The 17372-nt window shown below is 37.5% G+C and overlaps 1 protein-coding gene across 4 annotated transcripts in view; it reads right to left on the reverse strand.

The window, feature by feature from the left end:
- Positions 1–17372, reverse strand: part of KIF13B (kinesin family member 13B) — a 201816-nt gene that overhangs the window by 21855 nt on the left and 162589 nt on the right. For 2 of the 4 annotated variants that reach the window (XM_045078378.1, XM_045078379.1), the window contains exons 36-37: positions 16276–16387; positions 8821–8954 (exon numbers count right to left, since the gene is read on the reverse strand). In XM_045078378.1, the coding sequence (XP_044934313.1) occupies positions 8821–8954; positions 16276–16387 (246 nt within the window). Of the gene's footprint in view, positions 1–2230; positions 3065–8820; positions 8955–16275; positions 16388–17372 lie in introns of those variants that run through there. The other 2 variants (XM_045078380.1, XM_045078381.1) reach the window with 2 other exon arrangements.

Below are 17372 nucleotides of genomic sequence, written 5' to 3' on the forward strand. Positions count from 1 at the left end.
GCTTAACAGACTGAGCCACCCAGCTGCCCCCAAAAAACTTAACATTTTTTTTAAAGGCTATAATTTCACTTCATTCAAAGTAATAGTTATTAGTTTTTCAAATATCTATGAAATACAAAGTATATTTACTTAAAAGCCAGAATATTTGCTAATCTTAAAAATTTTAGGGGTACCTGAGTGACTCAATGCAAGCCTTGGTTTTGGCTCGGGTCATGATCTCAGGGTCCTGAGATTGAGCCCCATGTCAGGCTCAGTGCTGAGCATGAGGTCTGCTTGGGAGTCTCTCTCTCTCCCTCTCGCCGCTCACCCCCAACCTGTGCATTCTTTCTTAAAAGAACTTTTTTTTTTTTTTTTAAAATAAGGCCTGGGATGCCTGGTGACTCAGTTGGTTAAGCATCTGCCTTTGGCTCAGGTCATGATCCCAGGGTCCTGGGATTGAGCCCTGCATCAGGCTCCCTGCTCAGCGGGAAGGCTGCTTTCTCCCTCTCCCTCTGTCTGCTGCTCCCACTGCTTGTGCTCTCTCTTTCTGTCATATAGATGAATAAAATCTTTAAAAATAAATAAAATAAAATAGGGCCTAGATCTAGACTGTTACCTGTTTGGTATACCAGGTAAGCTAAGAATGGTTTTTGCATTTTCAAAATACTAAAAGAATACCTTGTGACATGAAAAAATTCTATGAAATTCAAATTTGGGGGTTATAAATTTAAAATTTTCTTAAAACATATCCATACTCATTTACTATTAAGTATTGTCTATGGTTAGTTTTGACAGGCCTGCAAAGCCTAGAATAATACTATATGGCACTTAACAAAAACAGTTTGGCCAATATCTCATCTACAGCCTCAAACAAAAGCATACAATGACATTTTCTGAAAAAAATGACCAGCAGACTAAGGTCTCTTCAATCAACTTCTGCACTGCCTCAGAAAGTCTCATTTTTGTTATTTTTCAGATCAAGACCATACCTTATTGTGAAGAGAACCTTGTCAATCAGTATCTGTCAACACAGTATCCATACATTTCTGGGACAAAGAGAGATGGCAAAACATGATTTTGGAAAACTAACAGTAGTAAAAGTACCTAAGAATTCATCCTAAAACAAATGAATGGAAATCATGTGCCTTGAATTGAAAAAAAAATTTTTTTAAGTCTGTACTCCAGAAAGCCTGTGCAAATTTGCCTTTGTTAACTCAGGAACAAGTGAATGTAGCATAACATATCCAAATATATTTATTACGTGTGCTCCTTACTAAATTACAGGGGGGAAATGGTCATATCCATACTCTTTAAGGAACCCAAACATTAACACTGAAGGCTGGAAGACAAGACATAAACCCTTTTTTCTTATTTTGTTAGTTATGGTGACGAATCCTTGGTGATGAGGACACAAGGATAAGCATTTATATGCTTCGTTTTATCAAGGGAGTCCAAGTCTGAGCAGCCCTACAACAGAATCTTGTGCACAAGGGAAGAACTAGTAGTTGGTGTGTTTTTTCTCCATTTTATAATACGGAAGGATCGCTGGCATGAAAGATGGAATCACCGACTACACAGGCATCTTTTCAATCAGCATTTGAGATGTGCAAGGTGCTGCTCTCTCCCCTCAAGGCTTTGTCCTTCCTCCACGGTGGAAGCAGTATTGAAAATGGAGAAAAATATCCCTGTGGTTGACAAGACAATCCCAAGCAAAGTGCAGGACACTAAAGAGAGACAGCCGTACAACAAAGATAAGCCAGACATATGACTGTGCTTTCGATGGCGGAAATTAAATCTGAGTATTAACTCTTTAATTCTCCAGATAACCAAAGACACCATCTGGAGTCCCAAAGTTTAAAGTACATAAATAGCTTCATCTGAACACAAACTTCTAGATACATGAAAAAAGCTATTATGCCAAATTAACTCAATCTAACTAATTAGAGAGCAGGAAGTTCTTTCAATTATTTTATGTGCTGTCTGAGAAACACACTTGAATATGAGTACAGATTTCATTAATTGCAGTTCATTATTTTCCAGATTAGTTACTAAACTTGCATCAGAAGGTCAAAGACAGCAATTTTGTCAGCTGCCACCTCTTTCAGTGCAGTATCTTTGCATTTCTGGAATTCAGAAATTGATTACAAACAAAAACAAATCTCCATAAAAATGAGAAACATAAATCTTTATGAATATGTTCAAACCAAAACATTTTGTAAAATATAAGAATCTTTGTTTTTAAATCTTAAGAATAAACTGCTAACTTCTACCCTACAAGGAAAGATCCACAGAGATCTTTCCAAATATTGAAATAGAATGCCAGAAAATAACAGCAGCTTGATCTGAAAACCTGCTGACTCCAAAGAACAAGTTAATAAACATTCATCACTTCGTTAGAGTCTCACCATGGTTATATGTTTGTATCTCTCCATGAGGGAGGGTATCGAACACTCTTGTTTGAAAATGTCAAGGACACACTGATTAAAAGTACTTTTTTGAGAATAATCCTTCCCTCATTACACAACTTCTGCCTCTCTTCTATCTAACAGTGAAAACATAGCAATGAGTGCTAGGAATAGGACCTATCCCAGGACTATTTTTACATTTTCAAAATCTTATTTTTTAAAAACAGAAGTGACAGAAATACCAGTGTTTTGTTTTGCTTTTAAGAGAGCACCCTGTATCTCTAAATCATCCTACTTATTCACAGCTGCTACCATTCTCTTTGTTAATTTCATCTCTGTCATTCTACACGCCTTCCACCCCCTGCCGTAGCCAGCCGCCCTTACACGGTTCTCCCCGCCTTGGTGCTACCATCCCTTGAATGCTTATACAGTCAGCTCTCTTAGTCATTGTTTGGTTGGCTATAAATAACTCCTCTAATCCTTCCTCATAAATCATTTCTGACGTTACCCCCTGAAATAAATCCAATGGGTCAATGGATTTCCCGTAGAAACATATCCAGAACCAAGTGCAGTAATCTAAGTGTGGTCTAGTGACGCCAAGGGCGGTGTTCAGCAAGTCCGTGGGGGTTTCTTCGTTATTGTGACTATTTCACAGAAGGACCTTAGGCCTCCAAACTGAACTGAGACAGAAATATAAAAGAGGAAGAAGTTTTAATATCATTCATCATAGTTTGGTGGGAAATGGAGAGAAACAGCTTTACAAATGATAAAAAGATTAAGTTGGGGGCAGAGTAGAAAGAAAAGAATGTGCTATCATTCATGGTCTATTTGGTTATCATGTACTGTATCTGTTGATTTTCAAACCATTTTTGGGTTCTTATTTTTGTTTTCTGTCAATCATATATTATATGTCTTCAGCAAGGTTACTATCTATTTGTTATCTCTAAGTTTTATGCATTATTAATATCATATTTATTCTTTCCCTTACTGTAGAATGATCCAAATCCCTTTTAGGCATTGCACTGATTTCTATTTTTTCTGGGTTCTGTCTTTGATGTTACTCTATAACACAGTTTTTTAATCTGGTATTGGTTATTTAATGAATGAAATGAGTGCACTAACCAAGCACTAGCAGCAAATGAAACACAATCAAAAAGAGAGAGCAAGCTTCACAGCACCTGCGTATCTCTGTAGGCTACTGGTTAAGTCACAGCATTAGACACCTCACACGGAGCTACGGCAAAGCCAGGCGGTAAACGGAGGGGTCTAGGAATGCTGGTCAGCATGAATGTGTTTTAGGCTTCCAAGACTGGTGACACAAAGGCCACAGGCAGGGTGTCCCTTTATTTCCATAATGTATCTAACAATGTCTCCCATGATCTCTTTGATAGAAAGAGGAAGAAATGTGGGCTGGGGGTGGCAGTTACTGAACATGCAGAGCTGAAACACTGATCTGTCACCGTGGGCCTTGAGCAGTGATCTTGAATTGCCTGTGACAGGGTCCTCTCTCGGGCCTTCTAATGTTCAATATTTTGTTTATGACTCAAGTGCAGACAGACTATGCCCTTGAAAAGTTTGCAGATGATAGCTACACATGTATTTTTTAAAATAATTACTCAAGAAATATCTTGACATTCTAGGAGCACTAAAACAAAACTAAGATGAAAAATTTTAGAAATCAATCTAAAGTTCCTTATTTAAGTATTTTTATAGAAAGCATAATAATAAATGAACTGCATTGCCAAGAATTTAAACAAACAAGGAAATAAAAAGGGCATACTAACTGACCAGGGGCCCAAAAAGCTAATAATGGCCTTTACAAAAAAGTACAATCATGTGCTACTTTGGTAGAAGTATGTTATTTAGAAGAGGAAGATGAGAATTGTACCATTTTCAAGCATGGACTTGGAAATACTTCTGGGCTCCCCACTTGAAGCAAGACCTGGACAAGACAACTAAAGAATGATGAGGTATTTAGTATCTGAGATACAGTGGGCAAAGCTATAGCTGTTAAGTCTAGAAAATCTCCTTCTTAAACGTTGGGTCAAAACACTCCCTCTAACTCCTGGGTAACAGCAGGGGAAACTCTGAGGCGAAGACTGGTTGGAAATAAACTGATCTTTTTCCTGGAGGACTTGGGAGTTCCACAGAGAGAGGCAGGGCAGATCGTCAAAAAAAATAAGACCCTCGGGCGCCTGGGTGGCTCAGTGGGTTAAGCCGCTGCCTTCGGCTCAGGTCATGATCTCAGGGTCCTGGGATCGAGTCCCGCATCGGGCTCTCTGCTCAGCAGGGAGCCTGCTTCCTCCTCTCTCTCTCTCTGCCTGCCTCTCTGCCTACTTGTGATCTCTCTCTGTCAAATAAATAAATAAAATCTTTAAAAAAAAAAAAAAAGACCCTCAACTTTAGGTATCAAATCTGATTTCCAAGTGAATGGGATGGCATTACAGTAAAGACAACTACTTTAAAAAGCTAGGGGTACTAAAAAAGTCTAACGAATACAGCACTGTTATGCTGTTATTTTGAAATCCCGCTGGCATTACAGTGCTTTTTTTCCAAGGAAGAAACACCATTCAGATGGCAACAACTTAAAGCACAAAGTGGCCCATTGTAAAGGAACCTCTATTTGACAATGTCATTTAAAATTACAATTTACTGTTCTTAGAACTTTAGCAGAGATAGTCAACAAAACTGAGATGAACATAAACATCTTTGATCAACTAAATCCTACTGATAAACAAGTTTTCCCCCTATTTAGGAATAGTTCTTTAGTGGAACTTCCATCAATCTAGGAAAGAAAGTTCATAATTCTGTCCTGATATCACAAGTCTCCACTCAGGTCTGATTCTCTCTCCTGTAAACTGTGAAGATAGTTCTTTATATCACTGGATGACAATGATACGGACAAACTAATATTATAATCTGAGTATATGTCGATGATCAACCAATACACATTTCATATCATTGATATTTCATATCAACCATGTCCCTGCCTTCAAGGATTATATTCTTGGTTATATTAGAGAGGAGCTAATCAGTAAATATATAAATATAACAATAATATCCAATTGAAAAGATTAAATATGGGAATAATATACTGATACAGAAGCAGTTGTTTTAGGTTAACTGGTTAAGGCCACTCTAAACGCAAATGTACTTCCTTAGAGTGGCCGATCTTAACCATTCTAATAGCAGACCACCCTACTAGAGACCTGGTAGCCATGCAAAGACACTGGGAAACAGTATTCCAAGCAGAAGGAAAGGCAAATACAAAACATTCTTCAGACCAAAACAAATTTCATGTGTTCATGAGGTAAGAAAGAAAGAGGGGCATCTGGGTGGCTCAGTCGGTTGATCAGCTGCTTTCAGCTCAGGTCATAATCCCAGGGTGCTGGGATTGAGTCCCATATCGGGCTCCCTGCTCAATGGGGAGCCTGCTTCTCCTCTCTCCCTGCCCCCTACTCATATGCTTACGTACTCTCTCTCTCTCAAATAAGGAAGGAAGGAAGGAAGGAAGGAAGGAAGGAAGGAAGGAAGGAAAAGGCCAACATGGCTTAGTGTTGTGAACAAAGAGGAAATAAAAGGCATAAAGATTAAAGGTCAGAGGACCAGATCATACAGAACACTATAAGGCACAGTAAGAAATTTAGATTTTATTCAGTGAGAAGCAGTTGAAGATTTCAAGCCATGAACTGAAGTAAGACTTTGGAAGGGCACTTTGGCTACTTCGTGATTAAAAGACATTATAAGGCAAAAAGTGTCAGACAGACCTGTATGTAGGCTGCTGTAATCATCTGGGCAATAGACCAGAGTGGGACGAATGACTAAGGAGAAATGGAGATAACTGGGAGTCACTGGATTGGAAGTGGTACCTTTGAATCTTACCGGTAGACTCCATGAGGTATGAGCGACCGGGCAGATAGCTGCGCTACAAACTAAGATGGGCATGTATGTTTTTTTTCGAAGATTTTATTTATTTATTTGAGAGAGAGCAAGAGAGCGAGCACGAGCAAGGGGAGGGGCAAAGGGAGAGGGAGAAGCAGAATCCCTGCTGAGCAGGGAGCCTGATAAGGGACTGGATCCAAGGACTCTGAGATCATGATCTGAGCCGAAGGCAGAGGCCTAACTGACTGGGCCACCCAGGTGCCCAACGGGCATATATTTTTAAGCATTTTGTGTGCTGGGGGTAAAGAGACTGATGAGCTGAAACCAACAGGAATGTTCTGCACGGGTAAAATGTAAATGCCTAATTGATTCACAAGTGGAAAAGCTTAATGGGGATTTAGCTGCATGAGGCCAGAGCTCAGGGGCAGAGTCTGGACTGGAGATAGAAATATGAACACTATCAATGCAGAAACAGTTAAAGCCATGGAACCAAAGGGGATGACCCAAGAGAGAGGGCCCAGGATGGAGCTCTGGAGCACCCGAATGTTAGCAGCCTGATGGAATAAATAGTCCCAGAAAAGGCAAGTGAGAAGGATTTGAGCGGTCAGCAGGAGGAGACCAAGCAAATGTCGCCTAGAGATGAAAGTGATTCAAGTACGATGTCAAGTCAGAGGACACTGGAATGGTGAAGGCAAGATGCAGGTCCCTGGTGACCTTCAGGGAAGGCTCTTCAGTGGAGTGGGGGTTTCACAAACCGAATGGACCAATTAGTTCCACCACTGGGTGTCTTCATTAAAACCAGTTTTGTATTTATATTTTTATTTATTTATAAAATATAAAATATCTAGGGCCACTTTTTCCAGTATCTTTGGTCATATATGCTTGAAAAAAGTAAACCGAATGGACAAAATATTGCACAAGAGATCTTCAAACTATCTCAAGATTGCCCTTCCTAAACTGAACATTACAAAATGCAGTTATCTGCCATCGCTATATTTCTTTCTAACACGTGATTGTTCCTCCTCTATATCCAGAAGAACCAATCATTTACTGGCAAAACAGTAAAAACAATTTATTGTAGCAGGTGATCTGACCTGCCATATCAAAAACTCAAAGTAGTTTTTAAAAACAAACTGTAACCATAGCAGTCTGATTCAATAACTTCTGATGCCACGCCAATTTCCTTTAACTTCTAGAACACTGTCTTCACCAAACAGCAACTGAAAAAGGGTCGTTATCCAACTTTACATTTTGCTCGAGTCCCCTTGGGTACTTATAAATACAGGTTATAAAGGTACCCCAGATGGGGTCTGGGTTATGAGGTCAGGCTGTTATTGTTGTTTTTAAAGTTACCTTCTTAAAAATCTACCATGGAAATTCTGACAGAGTCCCCATGCATCATACATTACAAAACAATGACATGGAAGTTTAAGACAGAGTAATATACGCAACAGCAAATCCTTGGGAAAACCATTTTTGCCTAAACCCCAACCAAGTATTAGACTTGCTATTTCTTGTAGGTCTTGTGGTCATAGATTCTTTGGTAACTGTCAAGCACTCCTTATGTGCTTAGTTAAATTTAGTTCAAACATCCAAAATCGCCATGTTTGTTTGTTTCATACTGTTATGTGTACATGTCTGCTTAAGTACATTTTTTAGATAATGCTAGATTTAAAAAATCATGTTATCTGTAGAGCAGCCTTACAAAACTAATACCACTACCCCTGAATATGCATTCACAAACTCAGATAATTCCTTTAAATAATTAAGGTCTCGGACAAGGACTCAACCACATTTCTGCAATTATGAATGCTTTACGTGAATGCGGATAAGCTGATGTCAAAAGACCTATTTCAACAACAGCATTTGCACTGTATGTGTTTTTTAAGGAGTATAAATAAATCCTCATTTATCATTTTCTGCTGAATTCACACCTATATAAGACTGGAAATTACATTTCCAACAGGCTTCCCATTCACCATTGCATAAGAGCAGTTTCCTGATTATGTGGAAAGCCGTTTAAGATTTTTCTCTAAAACTTCTCTGAAGTCTGGGTAGAGAGTTTTAAGAAAAGGGGGAAATAAAGACAAGTGATCACTTTTAATATTTTAAATGGAGGAACGGGTAAACCACAGCAGAGGAAAAAGAAGTGGAGAGGGAAGGACAGTGATGATATAAAATTGTTTGAAATATGAAATGAAATCAAGAATTAAAAATAGAATTACATTTTCTATTTGGCAATACACAAACAACACTAAGTGCACTTCATAAATTTTACTATTGTTGCTCTAAGTAATATTACCATAAATCACATTAGCAGTGTACTCGGCATTTTTTAAAAGCAAAAAGGATTGAGACTGTCAATAAGTTTCAACAGCTCTGTTACCTCAGAAGAGAGTAGAGGAGAAACAATCACAAGCTTTTACTAGGCCTAAAAGCCCAGCTTTAAGGCCTCCCATCCCTGCTACCCCTCTCCCGCCAGCGTCAGTGCACCACGGAGTATCATTCCGCCAGGAATTAGAAATGTTCACTGTTGCTTTCCTGATGCTTTTACCTGATGTGCAAGGGGAGAAGGCTGTTTGCCCCTTTTCTCATCGCGGACAGGGAAGAGAGACTTCAAGAGCTTTGGCATCTGTGGCACAAAGGATTTTACTGGATTCAAGTAGGAGGCCGCTAGGCTACTAAGTCCTGTCAACAATATTGATAGGAAAAGAGATCAAATGTAAACAACAATGTAGACATTTTCTCTCCTATAAATTTGCCAAATTTTACTTGTAGTAAATCTAATGATATAAATTCTTAAAAAGTATCCTTAAAAAATGTTAGAAAAACGTAGTAGTATTATAGCTGTCCTCAAACACAATGCTATTTCCTTTTTCCAATTAAAGAACAGCAATTAGGGCAGTTCTAAAACATTCTAATATCCAGTGTTTCTGTTAGTATCTGAAGGGTAATCCAACCCCAGTCCTTGTCACTAACTGGTTCACATACTAACTTCTGCCCCAGAGTGAGATGGGGTTTTTCATTTTAAAATCACACAGCTTGGGGTGCCTGGGTGGCTCAGTGGGTTAAGCCTCTGCCTTCGGCTCAGCTCATGATCTCAGGGTCCTGGGATCAAGTCCCACATCAGGCGCTCTGCTCAGCAGGGAGCCTGCTTCCTCCTCTCTCTCTCCACCTGCCTCTCTGCCTACTTGTGATCTCTCTCTGTCAAATAAATAAGTAAAATCTTTAAAAAAAAATCACATAGCTAATAACACACATGTATAGCTCTCTATCTAGACTTTAAAGTCTTTGAAGTCAGGGACTATGTCTTCTACAATTTTAGTTTTTCATAACTACTTACTGAATAAAGATAATGAAATGGATCTTTTAGAAAGAGGGTGATGTTTCAGTTGTTTTCATAAAACAGGGATTGATGCCCTAAACAAACCTGCTCTAAATTACCAAAGGATGGGATCAGACATGTAGATGATGCCTATGATATAAGATTTCCTTTCCCTTAGTGAATAAAACTAAATTTCTAGGAAAATGTAGTCTAACTCATAAATGATAAAATACTGTATCCACATAACCCTTGACAAAGAACAAACAAGTCAACCTGAGGAATCTGTGTGTGATACCGCCTGAAGAGAAACACACAACTACTCGTGTACCTCTACCCCTAAAGTAACCCCTGAAAGGTCTCCCAAGTTCACTGGTAATATAGTTGGTACATGGACCCATACAGTTCCAAGGTTTGTACATTTTACATAAAGTATTATAGTATTAAATCTAAGTAAACTGAAAAGGTAAGGATATTTTATAATCATGAGAGCAATCATTAAAAACAGAAAGCAGGGGTGCCTGGGTGGCTCAGGGGGTTAAGCCTCTAACTTTGGCTCAGGTCATGGTCCCAGGGTCCTGGGATCGAGCCCCATGTTGGTTTCTCTGCTCCGCAGGGAGGCTGCTTCCTCTCCTATCTCTCTGCCTGCCTCTCCGCCTACTTGTGACCTCTGTCTGTCAAATAAATAAATAAAATCTTTAAAAAAAAACATAAAGCAAAGAGAGAGCTATAAATGCTAAGAGGTATGTTAAAACTGAGTTCAAAAAAGTCAATTAACTTACAAGAAGGCAAAAACAGGAAAGAGAAAAACAAAACAAAGAAAACAAGTTTGAGATGAATAAAGAGCCAGAAGAATATAATCATCTAAATGCTGAAAAAAAAAAAAAAGGAAAATCTAAAGTTCTATATACAAGAAATTAACATTTTACACTGAAGACGACCCCTAATTAAAGATCTAGCCAATAATCTATCAAAGGCAGCATATATCACAAAGCGAGACAATCAGACATGATGTTTCTCCTTTGGTAAATACACAAAACTACCTCTAATACCTCCTTCAAACTGGCCTGAATCTGTTCAAGATTATAGAGTTAACCACCAATTCATAGGAAATATGGTAGACAGAGAACCATGTTTAAAAAACCTCATGGGGATATAACCAGCAAAGTAAGAACACACAAAGTCTACTGTACAAAGAGTCTCTTCACCACAGACAATGAATGGGAGGAGCGGAGAGGAACATATACATTAAACTTTAACTCAAGACACATACCAACTCATCAGAATATATATGAACCTTACACTTGGATTTTCATTCAAAATAACTAAAAAGTATTTTTGTTCCAACTGGAGAAATACAAACATTGATTAGATATTGGGGACTTATTTTTAAATTTTCTTAAGAGTGAAATGTTATTGGGGTTACTGCTTTAGAGATACATGTACAAATATTTAAAGATAAAAGGATATCTGAGATTTGCTTCAAATTAATCGTGAAAGGGTGCAGAGAAGCAGCAGTAGAGATAAGTCAGACTGGTGGTGAACTGATCATTCTGGAGGGAGGGGATACCTAAGGGCACATCTTGTTATTCTTTCTACTTTTTTTTTTTAAAGATTTTATTTATTTATTTATTTATTTGAGAGGGAGAGAATGAGAGAGAGAGAGACCCCAAGAGCGGGAAAGTCAGAGGGAGAAGCAGACTCCCTGCAAGCAGGGTGTCCGATGCGGGACTTGATCCTGGGATCCCATGACCTGAGCCGAAGGCAGTCGCTTAATGAACTGAGCCACTCAGGTGCCCCTACTCTTTCTACTCTTCTATGTTTGAAATATACCACAAATACCATAGTAAAAGGATTCTTCAAACTTAGAACAAAATAAAAAACATAAAAGAAAGGGCCTGTCACTAACAGATGACTGTTAAATGTACTGATGTTTTAAAAAAAGATGTAATTCACAAAAAAGAAATTAAACTCAGAAGAACAAAGTGAGATGCAAGAAGCAATGATGAGCAAAGCAGAGTAGTAAATATGTAAGCCAAGTAAGCATTAATTGCACATTATTTAATTTTATTATTATTTTTTTCAACAGCCCAGTATGTAGCCCAACATGGGACATGAACTCACAACCCTGAGATCAAGACCTAAGCTGAGATCAAGAGTCAGGTGCTTAACTGAATGAACCACCCAAGTGCCCCTATTATGAACTTTTTTTTTGAAGATTTTATTTATTTATTTATTTAAGAAAGAAAGAGGAAAATTGAGAGGGAGAGAAAATCTGAAGCAGACTTCAAGCTAAGCATAGAGCCCTTTGCGGGCTCAATCCCGTGACCACAAGATCAAGACCTGAGCCAAAACCAAGATTCAGACTCTTAAACTAACTGAGCCACCAAGGCACCCCCACAATGTTTTATTAAAACAACAAATTTGGGGAACCTGGGTGGCTTAGTCGGTTAAGCCTCTGACCTATGATCTTGGCTCAGGTCATAATCTCAGGGTTGGGAGATGGAGCCTTATGTTGAACTCCATGCTCAGCTTAAGACTCTATCTCTCTCTCCCTCTGCCCCTCCCCCCACAACTGGCATGCACACATGCATGCTCTCTCTCTCAAAAAAAAAAAAAGTTTTATTTTTTTTACATAACTTTAAAACAAGGTCATACTCTATGAGCCAGTAATTTCACTCCTAGGTATTAACTCAAGAGAAATGTTCACAAAATGACTTATGCAAGAACAAACTTTACTAACAGTAGCTAAAAACTGAAAACAAACCAAATGTCCAGACAGAAGAACTAATTAAAAATTATGATAAATCCAACCATAAAAGTGAAGTATTTCTCAAGAATAAAAAATAAATTACTGAAGGATGCTGTGGTATGGAGATGTAAACAGAAATGATGAATAAAAGAAGCCAAACACAGAAAGAGTATATACTGTATGATTCCATTTGTATGAAATGATAGAATAGGCAAAACTAATCTGAAAGGATAGAAATCAGAACATTGGCTGATTGTGGAGAGAAACTGGAGTCATATACATCTTGTATATCTTGACTGGGGTATACAATGGGCAAAACTCATTAAATATGACCCATGTCAAGAAAAAAGCAGTCAAGAGAAATAGACCATGAGATGGCCCAGAAGCTTGATTCAGCAGATAAAGACTTTAAAGCAGCTTTTATACACAAGTCCAAGGAAGAAAAGAAGAATTTGATCTCAACAAATGTATAGGTAGAGAATATCAACAGAGAAATTAAAACTTTAAAAGAAGCAGCAACTGGAAATTCTAGAGCTGAAAAGAATAGTAACCGAAATAAAATATTCTCTGGATGTGCTTAACAGAAGGTTGGAAATGGCAGGAGAAATTATGCAACCAGAAGAAACAAGAATAAGATAAAAAATAAAAGTTAAAAAAAATCAGAGCTTCTGTGATCTGTAGGGTAATAGTAAGCAATCTAATGTGTGTAATTTGATTCTCAGAAGAGGAGAAAGAGAGAAATGGTCAGGGGGAATAATTTAATGAAATACTAGCTGAACATTTCCTAAATTTATAGAAAACTTCAACTTACAGAAAGAACCAAGAATATCAATGAAATGCAAGCAAGATAAGAGCAAATAAAACTACACCTAAGTATATCATAGTCCAAGAAAAAGAGAGAAAACTGTGAGAGCAAACAAAGTAACAGTGTAAACAGACACATAATACATGTAAGGAAAAGAGACACAAAAGATTACTGATTCTCAGCAGAAAAGAAATATAAAAGATAATGTAAGATTTCTAAGTGCTGCTAGTGGAAAAATCCTACCAAAAAAAGTGATTAAAGATAATCCCAAAAAGGGGAGAGCACTCTTTCCTAAGACAACTGCACAATAAGAAATACTGCAGAATATTCTTTGGGCTAAAGAGAAATGATATCAGATAAATATGAAACTTCAGGAAGGACTAGCTAGTGCCAGAAATAATAAATATGAAGAAAATATTAAAGATTATCTATAGTCTCTTTAATTTCCTTTAATGACAGTGGCTATTTTTAAAATTTTTTTATAAACATATAATGTATTTTTAACCCCAGAGGACAGTGGCTATTTTAAAGCAAAAAGAGTAACATTGTAAAATGGGTTCATAATAACTGTAAAAGATACAACAATAAGAAAACAAAATAAGGGGGGGTTGGGAACAGGCAAATGGAATTATACCTTTACAAGGTTCTAATATTTGTGCAGTGGGAAGTGATATATTATTAATTCTAAGTAGACTAAGGTAAGTTAAGAATCCATACTACAGGCCTTGAGCAAAGACTTTAACAAAGAAATTAAAAAATGCCAAAAACCCAGAAATGGAAATAAAATTAAATACTAAAAAACAGTTTTCATTTAACCCAAAAGAGAGCAAAAAAGAAGTTATAGTGGGGGAACAAAATAGAAAGGCCAAAGAGAAACCGGCAGCGATGAAGCAAACCTAACAATAATAATATTAGATGTAAAAGAAGTAAACATGCCAATTAAAAGGCAGAATTTGTTCAGGCTAGATAAAAAGAAAAAAGTTAGCCCTAACCATATGCTGGCTACAAGACAATCATTTTTAATTTAAAGAACAAATACAGGCCAAAATTTAAAAGACTGAGATGAAGATACATCATTCACACAATAAGCAAAGGACAGTTGATGTGGCTATATTAATATCAGCTAAGACAGATTTCAAAGTAAGAGAATTCCAAAGATACAAAGGGACAGTCATAACGATAGAAACATTGGGGGAAAAAAAAATCAATCCTAAATATGTATATACCTAACAAATTATCAAGGGAAAAATAGGTAATTTTCATGATCAGATTTGGAGATTTAATGTCCTCTGTCTCAGTGACTGATAGAATAAATAGATAAAAAAAAATCAGTAGAACAGAATATTTAAAGAACAGATGTGAACAAGGTTATCAACCATCTTGACCTAATTGATATATACAGAACACTATGCCCCCAAACAGAATAGTATCTTTTCAAGCACGCATAGAATGTTTACCAAGATAGAACACAGTCTCAAAAACATCCCAAAAGACTAAAAGAGTCTTTCAGATCGTGATGAAATTAAATAAGTAATCAATTAATAGAAAGAAGTTCCCCCCAGACATATGAAAATGAATTAACATGCTACTCCAATAACCTATAGGTCAAAGAATAAATCAAAGGGAAATTAGAAAATATTTTGAATAGAATGAAAATGACAGCACCACATTTCAAAATTTGTGAAATGCAGAAAGAAATAGAAATCAGTGAAACAGAAAATAAACAATAAAGAAAGTAAGAAACCAGATTTGGTTGTGAGAGAAGACAGAAAACTAAAACTAGTCTCAAAAGTAATCAAGAAGGGGTGCCTGGGTGGCTCAGTGGGTTACAGCCTCTGCCTTCGTTTGGCTCAGGTCATGATCCCAGGGCCCTGGGATTGAGCCCCGCATTGGGATCTCTGCTCAGCAGAGAGCCTGCTTCCCTTCCTCTCTCTCTGCCTGCCTCTCTGTCTACTTGTAATCTTTGTCAAATAAATAAAATCTAAAAAAAAAAAAAATAGTCAAAAAAACCAGAAAGAAAAAATTGTCAAAAATAAAAAGAAGGGCACCTGGGTGGCTCAGTCAGTAAGCATCTGCTTACTGTCCTGGGATGGAGCCCTGCATCCGGCTCCCTGCTCCACAGGGAGTCTACGGCTCCCTCTCCCCCTGCCTCTCTCCCCAGCTTGTGTTTTCTATCTCTCTCTTAAAAAAATAAATAAAATCTTTAAAAAAAAAAAAAGAAAAGAAAATTCTTAAAAACAAATAAATAAAATAAAAAAATAAAAAGAAGGAACACCACAACAGATCCTACAAACATTAAAAGGGCGATAGGAAACATTGTAACATTTACTGAAACAAACATTAAAATTTAAATGAAACAGAAAATTCCCTGAAAGCATAACTTATGAAAACTGACTCATAGGGAAACACAAGAAGTTAAATAACCCTGTATTAAAGAAATTAGTCATAATTTAAAAGTTTCCCAAAGACAAAATTCTAGGCCCAGACAGTGTCACTGGTGAGTCGTGTCAAACATTTAAGGAAGAAGCAATACTAAGTATATAAAATCTTCCAGAAAAAAAGATGATAAGGAAATATCATTTCATGAGGCCGACATAATCATGATACCAAAACCTAACAAAAAATGATGATAACAGAGAAGCAGATATTCGCCATAGAACACATACACAAAAATCCTTTACGAGGGGCACCTGGGTGGCTCAGTGGGTTAAGCCTCTGCCTTCAGCTCAGGTCATGATTTCAGGGTCCTGGGATGGAGCCCCCCATAGGGCTCTCTGCTCATCAGGGGGCCTGCTTCCCACCTCCCCTCTCTGCCTGCCTCTCTGCCTACTTGTGATCTCTGTCAAATAAATAGATAAAATCTTTAAAAAAAAATCCTTTACAAAATATTAGCAAATAGAATCAAGTGTATATAAAATATCATCATGTTCAAGTGGTATTTATCAGAAGGATGCAATATAAACTCAACATTCAAATCAATGTAGCTCAACAGGATAAGGCAAAAAAAGGAAATATCAGATGACATTAACTAGGAGGTCAGTAGTTATGTGGTAGGAAATCCTGATTTGAACTATTTCTGAAAGACGCTCAAATTTCCTGACAGTGACTGACAAATGAAAATATAACTTACCTGGGTCAGGAGGATGGTTATTTGGGGGACAGTTAGGAAGGGATGGGGCAACTGGAGCTATTCCTCTGGAGACTGCAGTTTGGGATACATCCTGTTGACTCTCCCATCGGCCCTGTTAAGGACAAAAGCAGTAGTTTTTATTCAAATGAATCAGTTAACAGAAAGACCTAAAAATATTTAAGAAAGACTTTATACATTACTGAAGTTTTATTCCCTTTGCAAGACATGGGAGATTTGACTGTTTAAGTACCTACCTTTCTTCTTACACTTTTCATCTTTCAGGTGTTAATTTCCCAAATACTAGTAAGACCTCACATATGGCTATTCCCTCCAGTTCATGATTGGAAGTCTCCTCAGTTCTGTCCTAACATTCTTTTCTATACATCATGTTGCTTTCCATGAAATATGGGTATGTGAAGACATTCCTTCCTTACGTTCTGCTCCTCTGCCTCAAGACACTCTCTCGCTTCAGATTCTCAAATCAAACCGAGGAACAACCCTAATACTGTGGACTGTCTCTTCTCCCTTCTCCAGGGACTACCCTTCTATCCATTCCAATATCATTCATGAAAGTAAAAAATTCTAGAACAATATATTATCAAGGCTCTTATTTTCCACAGATATTAAAGAGAAATTCCAGTTAAGCGCAAATCAAGTAATCCCAAGTTCCAAATAATGGAAGTCTCTGGATTAACAAGTTTTATTGTACTCTCAACTTATTCTATAAATTCCCACTAAAGAGATTTCACTGCATTATACAAGAACAATGCCAGTTGGGTGATTAACCAATCCAGAATAGGGTGGCAAACCACAAAAATGGGGATAATCATCAAAGCACTCTTAACATCAGTACCATCTGGCAAAGAAATAAACCCCAATAAAATGTTACAAGTACAAAACCCAGTAATGGAGATGAGATGCAAGTCCTCTAAAAGCTTTAAGTCCCCTTTGATCCTTTGATAATCACTCTGCTTCTTTCTCATCAGAGTTAAATAATAGTATTTTATATTAGTTTAAGCTGGTATTCCACAGATGAGTCACCCTAACAATGTTCGAGTTTTCCTTAGTAATCGCCTGCAAAGTGAGCTCTTCCCTGC

The sequence above is a fragment of the Mustela putorius genome, unplaced genomic scaffold (genome assembly GCF_011764305.1).
Source record: "Mustela putorius furo isolate JIRA1106 unplaced genomic scaffold, ASM1176430v1.1 tig00000242_pilon_pilon_pilon, whole genome shotgun sequence".
Taxonomy (NCBI): domain Eukaryota; kingdom Metazoa; phylum Chordata; class Mammalia; order Carnivora; family Mustelidae; genus Mustela; species Mustela putorius.